General features: G+C 31.4%; 1 protein-coding gene and 1 non-coding gene across 2 annotated transcripts; one reads left to right on the top strand and one right to left on the bottom strand.

The window, feature by feature from the left end:
• Nucleotides 1-275: 275 nt before the first annotated feature.
• Nucleotides 276-347, top strand: TRNAW-CCA (transfer RNA tryptophan (anticodon CCA)). Its single transcript has one exon. It is a non-coding gene; the product is annotated as a tRNA-Trp (tRNA).
• Nucleotides 348-4,688: 4,341 nt separating this feature from the next.
• LOC149908530 (uncharacterized) lies at nt 4,689-16,786 on the bottom strand. The gene is made up of 6 exons (XM_090102010.1): nt 16,646-16,786; nt 7,720-7,982; nt 6,550-7,591; nt 6,159-6,474; nt 5,946-6,080; nt 4,689-5,871 (listed from the first exon to the last, which is right to left on the bottom strand). Exons 2-6 carry the CDS (start codon nt 7,856-7,858, stop codon nt 5,110-5,112), a joined length of 2,394 nt encoding a protein of 797 aa, XP_089958136.1. The 5' UTR covers nt 7,859-7,982; nt 16,646-16,786; the 3' UTR covers nt 4,689-5,109.
• Nucleotides 16,787-18,571: the final 1,785 nt, after the last annotated feature.

Genomic DNA, 18,571 nt, shown 5'->3' with positions numbered 1-18,571 from the left:
TAATATTTGAGAACCATCAAATCAAAATATTTTATCCTTATTTCCTCTGGTAGCTACCACAATCGAGAGTTTCATACATGAAATTATTGGGCATCTCATCAAAATAAAGCTACTCACGAAAAATTAGCTTGATAGTAATCACTTGCAAAAATGGGCGATGTATCCCGGACTATTATTTGTGTTTTTAATCACTGATAATGTGATTAGAATGTGTAATTTATGTATGTATTTATAGGTATTATATTAGGATAGCAAATTTCGATACATCACGTAACGACTCCGTGGCGCAACGGTAGCGCGTCTGACTCCAGATCAGAAGGTTGCGTGTTCAAATCACGTCGGGGTCAAGTCGACTTTTTTTGTTTTTGAAATTTTGATAAAAAATGTATCGTAATAATTTGATGATAAAAAAATGTTGTTAATTATTTTTTTTATTTCATTTTTATTTTAAGATCTATTATAAGATTTGAGTAAGGAAATAATATTATTTGAACCTTCAAACAAAAAATATTCTCTAGAATTGTCTTTTTTTGCTTTTGCTATATTCTTTGTAAACATACATAAATACAGCAATTATTGGTTCTGCTCGAAGCATTTGTGAGATTTATATGATTGTGTTCATGTTTTAAATTAAACTAGGTTAACAATTTCTGGTAAGACTTCAGCCAAGTCCAATTTAACCTGAGTTACGGAACTGTCAATATTAAAGATAGTTAAGCTACCGAAGCAATTTCGTGGTCTTCTCTATTAATTTATCTTAAAAATTTATAGCATTCTGTGTTGTTTAGTTATTATAATTTATAACAACACTGTCCAAACTTATAATTATGTCCTATATTAAATAGAATGAGAAATAAGGAAAATTTATTGTTTATTTAATAATTTTATTTCTCCAAAATATATTTTTTTCGAGGAAAAAAAATATCATTAATTAAGTCAAATGGACAATTATACCTGACCATCACAAATCAGATTGATTCAAAATTATAGTATCTACCAAAATATTACTTACTCGACATTTACGCCACAGATAATATAATACGATAAAACCAAATAAAATATTGTTACTGATTCATTATTTGCAGACTTTTTTCATGAATTTGTTATTGATAGTTACATAATAACCGCTAGATACTATACAGATATTAGTTTTGTCCTATAGATTGTCATTATAAGTGAATATAATAATGATCTTCAGTGCACTCTCTATCGGAGCCAATTCAAAATAGTCCCGTAACTTATATTGACTGGCCAATGTCATGCATATTACATGAAGAGCGTAGGGTTGCCTCTGTTGTATATTTTAACATAGTATCGGACTATTTATTTAGGCAAAATATGCAAAATATGTCTTGAAGAAGAATAACATACATGAATTTACAGGACTATTTCTTATGTTAAAGTTATTTTGTTTGTGAATATAGATTTCTAAAATATGAAAGTGATACGTTCATTAATAAAATTAACCATCTCCACTTTCCCTAAAATTTAAATGTATATTCCTCATATATCAAATATTTTTATTGGTAACCCTAACTCCTGATTACCACACGAAGTTTTGGATAGGTTATTTTGGTATATTTATCTTTTTGTCATCACAGTTGACTCTATAAATATTCTACAAATCACAGAACTCTATATTATATAATATATGTATAAATGAAACCCGTTTTCCTTGGTCACGGCATCACGCGGGATAATGGGTGGACCGATTTCGATAAATATTTTTTTTTTGTATTGCTTGAAGTACGAGGATGGTTCTTATGTAGAGAAAACGTAAATAAGTACCACGGGCAAAGCCGGAGCGAACCGCTAGTTATAAATAAATATACATCTGCTGCCCACGTGTCTGTGTGTAAAGATTTCATATTGTAAATTGTAATTACAATGTGGAATTTCGAAATTTGTAATTTACACAGTATTACTATTGCATAATGTTTGCTCATTTGCGATGATTATTTTAGATAGACAGAAGCTGATAATTAATTAACTCATAAAAAATCTATATTAATTATTATGTCACTTATTATATTACGGATAAGGATTGTTTTTCTTGCGGAAAAATACAATTCAAAATATTATAATTTGATAATCCCGTAATATGTGATATTTTTATGTATTTTTTTAAAATTAAATTGGCACTACTGTAATTCAGTTAAAACTAAATACGTATTAAGATTTTCATCTAGAATTTAACCTTCTTCCGTGTACAACACAACAATCAAGTAATTGCTTACTATAGTTAAAAGAAACGTACTATCGCTATAATAAATGGCCATATGAAACGAACTAATTCATTTACCTACCAGTGAAAACAATATAGTTCATTAATCGTTCGTTATTTATATCGAATACTGAATTCTCGTGATAATATCCAATGATTTTCACTGATCAAAATTACATTTGGATTACGAATTGAATGTCCATAATGATGGCCCATACTTGAGTCTCAATATTAATTTTTGACGGGTTACGGCAATTATTTTAATCATAACAGTGTTAATCATGTTAAAAGTATGCTGGGAACTAATTAATTTATGGTTGCATTGCGTTGTGGCCGGGAGGACGCCGAGTGGAATATAAATAATGCAACCAACACTCCCAATGTGAACGTTTAAAAATATGGCATGCTTCCCCGAATTTTATTATGAATTGCTGTTTTTCAGTTATGTATCTTGATATTTTCGAGAGGATATTATTATGTCGCGTACGGTTATTGCATACGTAATGGGTGCCTTATATGTATTTTAGAGAGTTGACACTACACTTCATTACAATAATTTTAATATAATTATTAGAGGAAACATTCATATATCAAGCAGTTACATTTTTCCAAAGTTCACATTATCTAAGAAATTTGGTTTACGGAGATTATTTTCAGTCTCAATAAAGTGAATCTACACACCACTTTTTATTTTAGAATATACATTTGAAAGTATATCAAGCTGATAATCGATTTATCAAGTTTTGATTATTATTGTTTTTATACAATTTTTATTCTACGATAGGTATTTATATAAGGCATATTGTATGGTCACAGCAGGAAGTTGAAATACTTACAATCATCACTTTTACCGCGGTGACACATCTCATTCCCACGGGAATTTCCTTTGACCAAGCGGTTAAGGAACGGATTTTTGGTACTATATTTTACATAGATTAGCGATATGACTATATAAAGTTCATGTTAGAAATAGAGCCTATGTTTTAAGATTACCCTCTTATTGCGTGTAATAGTAACTAGTGTTTTTATATGACATTGACTGTAATTTTTATTGATTTTACGGAGCTAAAGCTGTTGAGTTATTCGCCCAAAATTAGACTAGATATTACTTCAGACAAGCGTCGATAAGACTCTACCTATAGATATTAAGCACACGTCTATATCTGTTATAAATCATATCCTATCCATTCTGGTATTCCTATTTCCTACCTATGTTAACATTCTTACAAGTATTTTTGAGGAATTTAATTAATAAATCACAATAATTATTTTGTGTCCTTATCTTAAGATGTCTCTTTATCATGAGTATTAGCTTTTATCATTTGGTTAAATGAATCAATACCACAACTTTGACATGTTTAACCCCAATAGTAAAACTTGACCCCACATTCCCTGATTTTTGATATAGACCCTTGTAAATAGTTATACAACGTTGTGTTTATAACTTCCCTGATGTTATTTACATACTTGTTTTTTTCCTTATTCCCCTTTCGACAGTATAGCTGCGTTTTCGGAATAGAATTTTATAATTTTTTTTAGAATTGTATAATGTAGGTATATAAATTTATATTTATAGGTATACATTATTTTACGTTTTATTGGGACTGAGATCAAATGTTTAGAATTCATGTTTATGTAAAGATCTATAATGTGTGTATAGGATCACTGTAACTTGTTGATCTCGGAAGTCAATTTGTTACAAAGTTTATAATATCTTTTATATCGATATCTATTATCTAATATATCGAATGATCAGTCCCTGGGGACTGTAAGCGAGCTATTACAAGATTAGTCAACGAAACTGTAAGTATCACATAGTCGTGTTTTGTTTATTTTCAAATATAAGTCTTGAGCCATGTTGTTAGAGACTTAAAAATATAACCTATCAAACAATACTCTCAATAATTTAATAATTTAATAATTTCTTAGCAGCTGTTCATTTTCTGTTTAGGATCGAAATTATTCTCTCAATAATTTCGATCCTAAACAGAAAATGAACAGCTGCTAAGATAGAGAATAAAGATGTAAATATAGGTACTTAATAAACATAATCCAAAAGTCTTGTTTTCTATGTTTCTAAATGGCATCTCACTATTACAAAATTTAATCTATTTCTATAAATACCAACACTAGTTATCGTCCAAGGATACGTGCAACATGCGGCATTTGCTAAAAAAAAAAATAACACATCCTAAACAACTAAATATTCGTGCAAGTTTTCTTTATGAACATTAGGTGAAACTTTTTTATTATGTATGAAATTTTGATTATATAAAAAGATTCATTTTAATGAGTATTGGAATAGATGTTTTATAATAAACAAAAGTAAATGGATATAAGGTTAAATGATAAGATTTTTGAAGACAGTTCTTGTATTGATAAATTAGTATTTATTAAAAAAAAATACATATTGCATAAGCAATTTAAACTATCCCTGTGCATTGGGTAAAATAAAACGACATAATGTTAAAGTATACGTTTTATTTAAGCTGCAGCTTAGAATTAACAACATACAGTTTCCTTGAAACTTAAATGGTTTAATCGTTTCTAAATGCATATTTAATATATTTACATTGACATAAAAACAAATGATTACATTTCGATTACGCATCATCACTTCTTTGAAGTTCGGTAAATAGTTGTAGGTTTACCCACACAATAATGAGTACACATTAAATAATTAATTAGCAATAATTTACACCCTAACTTACCTTAACCGATTGTATAAACTAGTTTCTTATAAAAATTTACACTAATATCTCGAAAACATTACATACAACTTGTCATAACCTATAACAAAATAATTAGTGATTTCAAACTACAGAAAGTGAATATAAAGATGGTGAAGAAGTCAGTCTTTACCTCACTAAAGTAAATGAGAGTAACTAAACTTGATAGTGCAAAAAGGTATCTAAGGGATCTGCGGGTCGGTCTGGTACACTTGCGGAATTTTTAGTAGCGGTCGCCTGAGGTGCGTCCGTTTCTTCGCGTTGCTTCACCCCGTCCTTACCTCGAAACGTCATTTTGTATTTCTCCTTCGACAGCACCGGCAATAGAATGTTCCAAAAGTTCGGGTTATTCCAAAGTATTGTAGTTCGTCTATCCCTTTGCTCCTTTAAGAAGGCGTAAATCGAATTTTCCGTACCCATGTCGGTAAATACATAAACCGTCTTTTTCGCTTTCAACATTTCACCCCGTATTTTCTTTATATTTACGTGACTATAAGCTGACATTAAGTAGTTGGGTGAAAAAATAACGAGTGTTGTCTCTCCTTCTTTTGAACTATTTTTTAGCTGCTTGATAAAATTTTCTTTATTGCAGTCGCTAGCTATGGGTTTCGTGTGAACTCTAAGATTTTTATGGACACGCAAACCCGGCAAAATCTCTTTAAATACAAATTCTTCGTCCTTTTCTGAGTATTTAATAATAACGCTTCGTTCTTTTTCTTTGTTGTTACTTGGATGGGATATATTGAAAAGTTTGTTTTTTATCATGGAATGTAACTGCTTTCTGTATTTTAAATAGAATAGCATAAGAATTGTAGATAGTGATGCAGAAACAGAAATAAAACACACAAATATGGTGAAGCGCATGTTGCAAGCCTCCTTTTTCCAAATTGAACAATGCATAGAACTTTCGTCCTTTACCTGAAATAAATGCAACTTTAATGTTTTCATTCAACACGTTATATTTTTCTACACATGATAAAATGAATACAAACCTGTGCTTTAAAATGTTCTTTGAGAAAGTCCAGAAATTTGAAATTTTTACAATAACAATGAAGAGGGTTGTGTCCTATCCACACTTGTTTCATCGGTTTTTTTACAACACTTTTATAACTGTAGGGAGCGTGATTCTGAAATAGAGGATATAAAATAATTCTATATTTACTAACTAGAGACAATGAATCAAAAGCAAGTTTTGAAATACGTACCCATAGACTTTGGATGGAATTAAAACTGATATCCAAATTTTCGTGTCCATTGATCCACCAATCATCGTAAGTGACTTCAAACTTATTGTGACTCAAATTGAGGAGCTTCAAACTATACGTATGTAAAAATGGAGATACTGTATTTACAGTCCAAGAATTATTACGTAATTCCTTAGTCTCGAAGTCTAGTTCATTGTACGCAAAGGATATTGTCATTCTTTGCCTATTGTTACTGAATAAATAAGACGATATTGTCTTCAATTTATTATGTTCCATACTTAAGTAAATAAGGCTTAACAATGAAGAAAATGTCGATCTGAAATACAAAGAAACATTGAGGAAATTGCAATAAAAATAGAGAAGTTTCAACAAAGAATTACGGTTAACTTACCCGGAAATTTCTTCAATGGAATTATAGGCTAAGTCCAATTTTTCCAATCTCACCAATGAGGAAAATAGCTTCGGCTCTAAGTTTTTCAAGTTATTGTGACTTAAATCGAGTTCAAGCAAATTTATTTGATCGTTAAATGTCGATTCCCGTAATGCTCCGATGTCATTGTATGCTAAGGATATGTTCGTTATTTGTGATGAATTGCCAAAAACGTCGTAAGGTACTATTTCAATACCACAACGTTGTATATAAATTTGCTTCAAATTTTGTAAATTGCCAAACAAACTTCGAGGAAGTTCTTTCATTTTAACATCATTGTTGAGAATTATTACCGTCTCCAAGTTATTGTTTGTCGAGAATAGATTTTGTGGCAGAGACGAAAACTTGTTGGAGAACAACGTGAGCTTTTTCAACTTGCTCAGTGGTTTAAAAATAAGCGTAGGAAGTTCGTTAAGTCCATTAGAACTAAGATCTAATTCTTCAAGCACGTTTACGCCGGAGAAGAAGTCTTTAGAGAACCAGGTAACGTTACTTTGCCATAGTGACAGTTTTCTTAAAAATGCCAAGTGAGAAAATATATTTGAAGACACATTAGTCATTTGGTTGTGACTTATTTCTAAAGTTTCCAATCTTTCAAGTGGTTTGAATAGCTGCTCGGAAATGTTGATGCTGTTACATCGTATGTTGAGCCATGTTAAATTATTCACATCCGTAAACAGATTATCCGGGAGGTGAGTGATCCCACTCACGGATAGTAATAGCTTTGTCAGATCCCGAAGCCCGGAGAAATGTTTCCTGTCGAAATACCCGGAGAGGTTCTTCGCATTTTGAAATATCAATGACATAGTTTTAGATACTCCGAGCTGTTCCAACACATCTTTAAATGACGACGTCGGTAGTGGACAGTCTTTGAAACTGACAGATTTAAAATTATTCATTTCATTGGCACATTTTGGTAGCTTACTATAATCTAACGTTGTAACATTTTCACACTTTATATTTATGTACGTGTTCGGTAGGAGGTTTATCTTTACGACGTTACCTGCAACAAAGAAGGGTACATTGACTTTGTAACTGGAGATCGTGTGGAGATAGCATCTATTCGTGTTCATGCAACTTTGGCTGAAACAATAGGAGCATTTGGAAACGTGAGCATTTAAGTGCACTCACCGTCGATGTTGCAATTGAGTTCAACAGCGAACGTGCCGCCGCAAACGCAGTTAGGGTGACTTGGGCACATCAGTCTTGTTGCACCAATTACGTGTATTGCCAACGCTAGGGTTAGCACGTGTATCAATTTACAAGCCATCGCTGTCTATTTTACATGTGTCCGTGGTTTCACTTGAATACTGCCGAGGTGTGAATTCTGAAATCGACTACCGAACGTGACTGACGCGTCTCATGTCTTGTTTTTATTTTCATCTTCGTTCTACCTGAAACAAAAATATATAATTCTTAGTTTATATCGGAGTACAAATTAAATCGACTTTAAACTGGGAACAAGAGAACTTTTATATAATAATAATTCTTCAACATTTTATTGTGAGTACTTCTTCAGATTGAAAATACGTACAAAGCTAACTGACAAGGAGAGGATTTCATACTATGGACATACGTTTTATTTCTCATTACATTCGATGCTGTCGTATCATGTACACACAGTTCCTACCCGCTTGTTTAATAGAAAGTTACTAATTCTATTAACCTCTTTAAAATATAACCGGTTGGGGTTATAGTTGGGATAATAGTGATGAATAATTGTTATGTTCTATGTTCGCTTTCATTAATAAATATTCGAAACTTAATGAACCTCAATCCATCAATAGCAGAAAACATGTCACTTTGTATTTATTTACCATTTATAGGAAGGAGTATTTATTGAAAATATGATAGCGCTCAAAGCATCAATTTCAGTAACAAAAAGCTCGACACATTTCATAAAAATGGCCGCAGTTGTACAACTTGTAAATAGCATGCGTATATTTCTATCTGTTTAACTTTTATGCAAGAAAAACTTGTTGAATTATACGAGTTCGCAGTTTGTTTCCATTCATTTGGAAACATAAAAAAATGAAAGTTGAATCGGTTATTCACAGTAATTACGTACAAAACGGGAAAAATACATTGTTTTTGCAAATGACGTTGCTCTTTTTACTTATACGTCCACTGCGTTTACTTTATTTCAAACTGATTTTCATGCTACGAGTGACATGATTTATTTTGAAAACAAAATGTTTTAACAAAAAGTTTACCGCTGTAATTGAAATAAATAATAAATTGTTATCGAGATTCGGTTGTGTTTTTATCGTGTTCTTAAAATTTTAATATAGTTAGTTCTGAAATAGGGTACGTCGCAAATCAAGAGTTTTGTGCCCAAAAATTTAAAATATAACATATTTTTATAGAGTTGTTTAAACCAAGATATATAATAAGACGTATATCAGTCTTAATGATCGAAAAAATCAATTATTTTAAAATATTATCACATACAATTCAAATTGTAAGTGGGAAAATTTGCTGAGGTATATTCCTTTTTTTTTATTGGTAATAGGGAAGCGCTTGACCACAATCTCGCCTGATGTTAAGGCGTTACCCGGCAATTTCGACTATGTTCAACCTCTATAAAGTCTGGTACAACATAAAGCACAATACCGAAAAAAATATATAAAATAGGATGGTCTTTGATATTTAATTGCTCGCGAGGACTTTTTTCCAAAGTTAATAGATTTATAGAAAAAAAATGTGCCGTAGTCATCGATTTTTCCGCAAATACTCTATAAACTTCGTAACCTGCTGACTTAGAGCTCTGAAAATTTTATGTTTAATAAATTATCAGTTACACAACAGTCCCTGACGAGGATTTTTTGTTTCACTGATTAGTATCTTTTTAAATACAAAATGCGAGGAAAAAAGAAGGTGCAGCGGGAGAGGTTTGAGATCCGTCAAGTATGGTCAAGGTTATTAGCGCATGTATAAGCCTTAAGCTGAGATGTGGTATAAAATGGAACGCGCTTCCCTAGAAAGTACCTGTTCACTCTACGCTCTATTCTACTCTTCATTATATTTTCGGCGGCATATTTCAGTACAAAACGATATTCAAGCATGAATCGTCAATAATAAAATGAAGATGAATGCTTAATAATTTGAAATGCTGTTACATGAGTTTACACCGGTTAAGTTCACGAAATACATAATTGAATTGTAACCAGGTAACAATTAAATTATTAATTTGATTCATCCTTACCGACCGCCTATACCTACAGACATTGGCAAACGTCTGGCAGAAGAGACGTCACTTATAATTAGTTGTTGTTCGTTTTGTTAAGTCCCCTTTAAAATCTGTATAACTTGGAACAAAATACATTGAAAATTTAATTATTGCAAAAGTCGTATTTCATGTTTCGGCTACGATCCCGAGCTCTTTGTGTAAAGTTTTAAGCTCTCATTTAAGAGTTTCGGTTGCGCTATCAATTTATAATAAATGCCTGATTTGAAAAGGTATGTAAGGTTTAACTGTGTCTATAAATATTAAATCAATTGGTTTACCATGTCAATTTCACTTGTTAAATATTCTTAGATAAAATAATAATTCATAAGTTAAAAAATCGCTTTAGCCTTTCTTCTTAATGGGTGTGTTTATTGTATTTCGTCTAAATGTTTTATGAGTCAAGCATCTTATGCCAAATCAAGTTTAAGAACTGTTATTATAATAAGTAATATAATAAGTAACACTACCTATTATATAAACCGAACAATAAATCAAAATACTGAAAAGCTATTTTCCGCAACATTAACACCGAAATGACATTTAAACGAGCGGGTAAAAAAGCCAAAATTCGTATAACCAAAGCTTTAATGTCATAAATATTCCACTCATTTGTGGTCAGACAATGGCTATAACATATTAGGTGCGGACAGAGTAGATATAATACGTATAGGGTGAGCACGTGCGGTTGGCATTTGAGATAAATTACCACCGCATTACAGGCAGCTTTTTTATTAAACTTACTTGTCAATTCACACTGTCCACAATTTATTTCTTAGCGTGTCAGCAAAAAGTGCCATGGGATACTCGGCTGTTCATTAATTTTATGGTGGGTGTTTTTTAGATGTTGGTCTTTGTGATTTTTAGTGTTTTCAAGTTTGTTAAACTAGGTAAGCTAGGCACTTACCTAATAAAATGCACGTTTTGTAAGTTGTTTTAACACGTTTACACTATCACTTTTTCGTGAAAAGTAAAAAAATATAAACATGAACAACTTTAATTCCATAAATGTTACGTGCGATGTTATTGTTTATCGTCATTTCTACACATTGAAATGTACATCAGTGAAATAGAGGGGCAATGATAGTTAGATGTCTATACCGAGTATGCCCAAGGGTTATATCGTCGGCAGGTGCAGTAGGAGTAAAGCTCTAAGGCTTACGTCAGACGCACGTATTTCATACCCACTTAATGTGTCTCTGTAGTCTCCACCTACATGCAGACTGGCTTGAAACACTGGTAATGAAAGTCGAGCTTTATGACCCTGTTTTACGATTTAATTTTGCTTGAGGTATGTGGTTTTATGTTAATATTTGCAAAAGCTCTCCACAGTCGATAGCTGGACTTTAAACTTTCGTCTTTACTCAAAACTTTTATTTTATTCAACAATAAATGACTTATAGTATCTGTAAAAGTTTAAACTTTATATATCAAATAGAAATAGTACATCTTTAACTCGATAATTTTACTCTTAAAGTTGACGTAATTCAAATTGCCCTCGCTCGTTTAAAGGTTTCAGCTTTGTAGCCTTAGCTGAATAGATATTATATTTATAATTACTAATTGTTTCAACGAATTAGAAAGTACACTACACATAAACTTCATTCACAAAATACGAACACCAAATCGCGTGTGCCAATGTTACAATATTACCGCAAAATAAAAACACCATCCAAGTAGCGGACTAACTTGCATGACAAAGTTGGAATTTCCTCGGTTTTTCTGTATTAAATAATACTGTGGGGAAAGGGGAGTTAATCCGTCTCGTCATGGGCGAGGGTGGCACGCACGATGTAGGTACTATTGGACTCTCATCACGCTTACGTAAGGGTTACGTTCTTATGGTTTATTATCAATTATTCTACAAGGATAATATTCAATGTATTATATACAAAATAATTCATAATTTAGTTTAAAATCAATTATCATTTAAAAACATATAAATTTGAAGTATGAAATATTCAATCGCTCGTTCGATATTATTTGTTATCGAACGATTTCTCAATATTAAAAAAGATATTTAATGTTTTTCTAAAAATATATTGTATCATCCGTAAAAGGAAAGTTACGAATTAGCGCTAATTAAAATATATAATTCATATATTATTATATTACAAGCTTCCCAAATCCCACAAGACGTTGCGTGAGTGCAAAAAATATACCTTAATCATAATTTCCTATATTATTATAATAATAACATGACTTTCATCGTACTAAGTCGCGAAGCGTTGTTGAGTCATTTTATTTAATTTCAAAATCCATTATTTTCCATGAAAAAATAAAGCCTTTATAAACGTTCGGATCGCACGTACGCTTTTATGCCCTAAATAACCAAATAAATAACGCGAAATGTTGCTTGCTTTTTGTTGCCGTATTTATCTAGACGATTTATTCGCGGCGTTTTGATACAAAATAACTATTATTTGAACGCAAAATATTTAAAATGCCGTATAGATTTTGACTACGTTTCAATTATACGAACTAGTTGCTATTTTAAAATTTACAAGCGATTTTAATGACACGTATTGTTGAGTATCTTTATTTAGAAACAATTACTGCATGTGCGATATTTTTACATAGTTATTTAATTAAATATAGCATATCCATAATAACTGGTATAAGTAAAAAAGGTCCATATACATTAAATTAGTCAAATTTCATAACATTACATTTTAATTTGTTAAATCAACGCTATGCAAAAATCATTTTGTAAAACGTATCAAAATCCTCACATAGCAATTTCTCAAAGTACACACATAAAATTTATTACGCAAGTAATAATAATCATTCCAATAGTGCGCCCTACACATAGATACATTCCTATATCCACATCTATAAATAACGACACAAAATGAACACCTAAGATGATAATCTCAACTAACCGAATCCACACCGCTATAAAATAGAACCGCTGTCGTCATGTTCAGAATTAATGCCTTCAGTGTTATGAACGTTTTTGTTATGCAAATAAAATGACCGAATCGATATAATGCTGAGTTCCGATTGGTTAACATTAGACGGTGTTAGGGCGGAATGTAGATCGCTCATCGGTCGTATTGGAAATATTTTGATGCGCTATTTATTGCTTCCGTAGCCTCATTTATTTCTTATATTAGTATTCTGGGCTTTGAGAGCGATTATTGATTCTTATTGCGTTTATGTTTGTAAGTTTTATTATACCATCAACTGAAAATATTCTGGAACAGTAAATTTCGTTTATGTTTTAAATGAATGTTTTAGATACACAGGCTCAATCTAATTATTTTACTTTAGGTAATATTTAAGGAAATAATAAATTCATTCTTCATTTGAAATAAATTAACATAAACCGACATAATATTATTATTAAATTTATAATTAACAGAAAACAGCACAAGAGTTTTTAAGAAAGAAACATTTTTTAAATGTTTATTTCTTTTTAGGGTGTGAATTTTGTTAATGAAACATAATTTGTTTTATTTTACACTAGGAATCATTTATTAAGCTTTGTAACACCCCATTAAGATAAAATTTAATATATAAACTATTTTACTCTCAATACACTGCGGAATATTTTAAACATCGACCTTTTCTCTTTTCCTTAGCCTGCTTCATTGATCTAGCGGTAAGGACAGGAATGTTCAACCAACCGTTCTTTGTTTCTTTGTCCGTGGAGATAAAAAACATCGCTTTGCTCAGACCGAGGGTTTATCACTATTCCGTGAAAAAATAATCGGAAAAATAGATAGGAATTTTTTATGTCCTTTCCAAGTTAGTGTCCAGCTACTTATTTTACGTATTGTCGCTTTCATTCTACTATCTGGAAACTATAAGCATATGGAAGGAATATAAAGGAATACAACTGTAGATATTCATACTATATAAACTTAAAAAAGTCTGCAATATTGTAATCAAATTCATCGGATAATATTATTTTAAATTAATTCAAGTTAATAAAATGTAGCAAAACATTAAGTGCAATTTTCATCACAAAAGTATTCAAATTATCAACTACTGAAAACATTAAATAATTTACAACAGCAATTAACTAATTATTATCTATACAATTTTCAATACACGAGAGTACTCTTAAATAATTAACAATAATTAACCCCAATTTGTTTACTTTATAACAATCCAAAAAACATTTTAACGATGCTCAACTAAATTAAAAAAAGAATTACTCGAGAATAAACGAAAAAACTGCATGGAAATTGTTGGCGTGTTTTTTTGCAAAAGCGTGGAGTGTTCATTCATTACATTGAAAAAGGAAACGTTTCAATGTAAAAATCTTTATTGTACATAGAAACAAAACGTCCATCAAATCAAGAGCAATTCAAAAGCTTGTCCGAGCGCATACCACATACAAAAAACCGCTTAAAGCGTTTCGGCTGATATTGCTTATTCATAAAATAGCTACAGTAAAAAATGTAAAAAAACATATTCATTGTGGGTATCAAACAATACTACAAGTAATTCTGAAATCGATATTCATGCAACTCGTAAAATTTTCATGTTAAAAACTACGGAAACAATAAGGTTTTAACTCTCTTGTTTAAATTAAAAGGAAACTTCAATATAATTTTAAACACCTATGAGATACAAATACCAAAGCAATTATATATCTAATATCTATACTAAATAGAGTATTGCTATAATTCTGGTAGTATCAGACTAGTCATAAGGTGTAATTTTCTAAATCTCTGTTATAAATCTTGTATAACTGAAGTTTGAATGTCACATTAAGGTACATTCATCATGTGACTATTATAAACATATTATGTCTGTGATTTATATTCTTCAACTAAAACTGTTCACGGAGTTATTCAAGATACAAAAAGAACGAAAATCAATTGAGTAGACTGTGTAGATAATTCTTGTATAAGATAGTGAGAAGGTACTATATAAAAAAAATGTTTATCGCCAAATCTAGCTTGTGATTGACAAAACTTTTTATCTATACTATTATATTAGATAGCCCATTTATGTATATTAGATAGCCCATTAATTATCGAAGAAGGCTATATTATATTATCATCACGCTAAAACCAATAGGAGCGGAGCACTGCGGGTAAAACCGCGGGGCACAGCTAGTGTTCAAATAATTTCAATCCTGCATAAATGATTACTATTAAAACCAGCAATGATCATCAAAGTGAATTTCAAAAATTGCTTCCTAAATTTTGTAATCAATGTACCAATATTATTGTTAACTGAAACCACATTCGTTTAGAATCTATTTGCACGAACCCGCAAAACTTTTGATTTCGAATTGATATGAGTTACCGAAAATTAGCAAGTTAAATTTCCCCAATAAAAGTTACAGTAAAGTTTACTTAGAGTTTGACGTCAATCCGGATTAATTGTATGGGCAATTTGGAAAACTGTGTTATATAGTCATTTATCTTTTAACTGTAATGCTGGCTCCCGGGTTAAATAATGTATGTTGGTGAAAGTTAAAATCGTTTATTCTTTCGAAGCTTATATAAACAGAAAGTCTCTTCCCTTCTTCATCACTCATAACATTACCTAAGCTCACTTGTCAAAAGTCAAAGCTTATGTACTTAAACCGTAGTGCATCGAATAGTGTATATATATCAATGTCTATTATATAGTACAATGATCCTACATTGTTTTAAATATTCGGAAATTCATTAATACAGACCTCAGGAGACACTGCGGCTGTCGTCAGATTCACAAGCCTCAATAATTAACTCAAGCTCTGCGACGTCCTGTTAAGACAATAGCGCTCTCAGAGTAATTACACAGCTTATGCATTCATGTGGCTTACTGCGCCTTTGAAATATTATAGAACCTTCCAATGAATGCCCATTTCAACATACGGTTGACTTCAAAACGTTGGAGGCAGGTGGGAATGTGTGTATAGAAGATTGAGAGAATGGTAGCAATGTTTCAAAAGTTATTTAATTACGTATGCCTAATTGTACCTTCACAGTAAGTATAAATAAAGAAATACGAATAACAGTATTTCAGTGTTAATCCATTTCATGTGTACATCTATATTATGAAATATTGAACAAAAGAACCTGAAAACGTATCATTTAATGCTTTTTGAATACAAATATAGGTGCCAGCGAATGTATTATGAATGTTTTTAATTCATGAATGGATATAAAATTGTGTGTAAACAACACGTAGCTCGAAAGTATAATTTATTTATGTTGAAATGTTTTTAATAAATACAGCAAAGGTAAATTGAATTCGTTACCTTTTTGTTATTCTTAAATAATAAAATTATATTTTACATTTACATCATTAAAATAAACACATTTCAATCATAAACACATTTCAATAGTAAATAAAATTATATGAAAAGCAAGAATGACTTATAATGAACGCTATTATATAAAATATTTTTCTTATATTACCTATACCTATAATAATTAAAAGACAAAAAAGAATTTCAGGAGGCAAACAAAATCAAACAATTACACTAAAATACCTTAGCAATAAACTGAGCTTGGTGTAAAAGAATAAATCCGAAAGGAAAGCAGAGAGTAAAATTCAGGATGGAAATAAAAAGCAATGGACGAAACTGTTTTATACGTTTACCGAGCGACCGTTTTATTTTATTCAAAACGTCTGAATTTTTATTCTAAAGATATTTTCTTAAATGCATCTCTGTTGTGAATCCCACAAGATGCGATTTCAAAAAATAAACTATGATATAATATCAAGTAAAAATTTACCAGTTATTATAGTATCAAAATAAATTAAAACGGAAGACATTATTAATGACAGAGCCGCAAAAAAATAATGACTGCAGGTAACGATCATGAAGTATAAATCATAACTGTGTTATTACACTCTAAAAAATAACAAACATCTTACCTGCAAGAAAATGGCATCCACGTTTCAAATAAAAAAGTGTCCTTGCACAACAACAAAGTTTTTAATTAAACATTAAAGAATAAGTCCATTACAACCGTGCTACGTATTCGAGCGGAGAGCGCTACGACGTCACCGCTACGCTGGCTACGCGACGACTGAAGCTACGCGACTGAATTTGCAAGCATTGAAATACATTTGTTCGGCTATGTTCGTATCCACGAAAACCACCGATCAAGGGTTGTTTATATGTAGCAACACTTTTAAAACGGTATAAAAAGTCAGGCCAGTCTCATTACATTAACCGCACCTACGTAGCGTCTAATAGAGGTAATAAAATGATGGATTTATGTTCATAATACGTATAAGTTTAGCTTTTATAATAAAATTGAATATATTGCTGTTAAAAATGTAGTTATAGGTTGAAGCAACTGACTTCAAGTTTTATACACTTGGCTGTTTGCTATCCGTGTTAAAATCAGTGAAAAAAGAAAAACTTGATAAAGATAAAATGTTTTTTCAAACTCAAACTCAAACATTCATTTATTCAATTAGACTACTATTTAGTAGCACTTTCGAATCGTCATTACATAGTATTTTTAACATTTACCACCGATTCGGAAAGCAGTATCTATGGAGAAGAATCGGCAAGAAACTCCATAGTTGCTCTTTTAAATAATGTCAATAAATTTACATAATATGTAACTTATATCTACCTAACTACATAATATGCCAAAGAACTGTCCTGTGCTGTTTACGCGACAACCCTCCATGGGACTTTATCGTCCATATATTCCTGAATACTGTAGTACGCTCTCTGAACTAGTACATTTTTTATGTAAGTTTTAAATTTAGAACTACTAAACTCTTTAATATTGTGAGGAATTCTATTGTATAAGCGTATACCTTGACCCATAAATGAATTTTTAACTTTAGCTAATCGGAAAAATGGCATTTCAATTCTATTCTTGTTCCTTGTGCCATAATCGTGTCTATCTCCTACTCTTGTGTGTAAGTCAGAGCTTTTGTGTACATGCAAAATATTATTAAATATATACTGTGATGGTACAGTAAGGATACCAGTATTCTTAAAATGATCTCTTAGTGAGTCCCGAGCACGTAAATTATATATAGAGCGAATGGCTCTTTTCTGTAAGATAAATATAGTTTCTATATCTGCAGCCCTGCCCCACAGTAGAATTCCATAGGACATAATGCTATGAAAGTAGCTGAAATAAACCAATCTAGCCGTATCTTCATCGGTGAGATGCCTTATTTTTCGGACTGCATATGCAGCAGAACTGAGCTTACCTGCAGCGGTGTTGACATGGGCTCCCCACTGTAGTTTCTCGTCCAATGTTAACCCTAGAAATACAGTAGACTCAGCAGGATGCAATACCTCCCCGTTCAAGGTAATATCTCTGTTCAACTTTTTTACATTAGGAAGTAAAAATTCAACACAAGTGGTTTTTTTGGCATTTAATAATAAATTATTGGCAGTAAACCATTCAGATATGTGTAAAAGAGCACTGTTCACTTCGTCAACATTTGGATCATGCCTATCCACATTAAAAATTAATGAGGTATCATCTGCAAACAGAACTATTTCACACCTATCCTGCAAATAATAGGGAAGATCATTGATATATACCAAGAACAAGAAGGGACCTAAAATTGACCCCTGTGGAACACCAATGTTAATTGACGCACCGCTAGAACGTTCTCCATTAACAACTACAGTCTGTATCCTATCATGCAGGTATGACGCTATGAGGTTCTGGGCTTTTCCTTTAATTCCATAGTGATTGAGTTTACGTAACAAAGTACAATGTTCAACGCAGTCAAATGCCTTGGAGAGGTCACAAAATATCCCTAGAGCATTTTTTGAGTTTTCCCATGCCTTATATATATGTGTTAGAAGTGCAACTC

This window comes from Colias eurytheme, chromosome 5, assembly GCF_061535395.1.
Source record: "Colias eurytheme isolate Ceu_HAF_F1 chromosome 5, ilColEury1 Martin Lab GWU primary, whole genome shotgun sequence".
Classification (NCBI taxonomy): Eukaryota; Metazoa; Arthropoda; class Insecta; order Lepidoptera; family Pieridae; genus Colias; species Colias eurytheme.
This window is presented reverse-complemented; position numbering and strand designations above follow the sequence as displayed.

What these genes read in the sequence shown, in the direction of transcription:
- LOC149908530 (XM_090102010.1), bottom strand. Translation starts at nt 7,858, where the DNA reads ATGGCTTGTAAATTGATACACGTGCTAACCCTAGCGTTGGCAATACAC. An exon ending in ACTCAATTGCAACATCGACG is followed by an intron (nt 7,592 to 7,719) that starts GTGAGTGCACTT and finishes TCTTTGTTGCAG; the next exon opens with GTAACGTCGTAAAGATAAAC. An exon ending in AAGAACATTTTAAAGCACAG is followed by an intron (nt 5,872 to 5,945) that starts GTTTGTATTCAT and finishes CATTTATTTCAG; the next exon opens with GTAAAGGACGAAAGTTCTAT.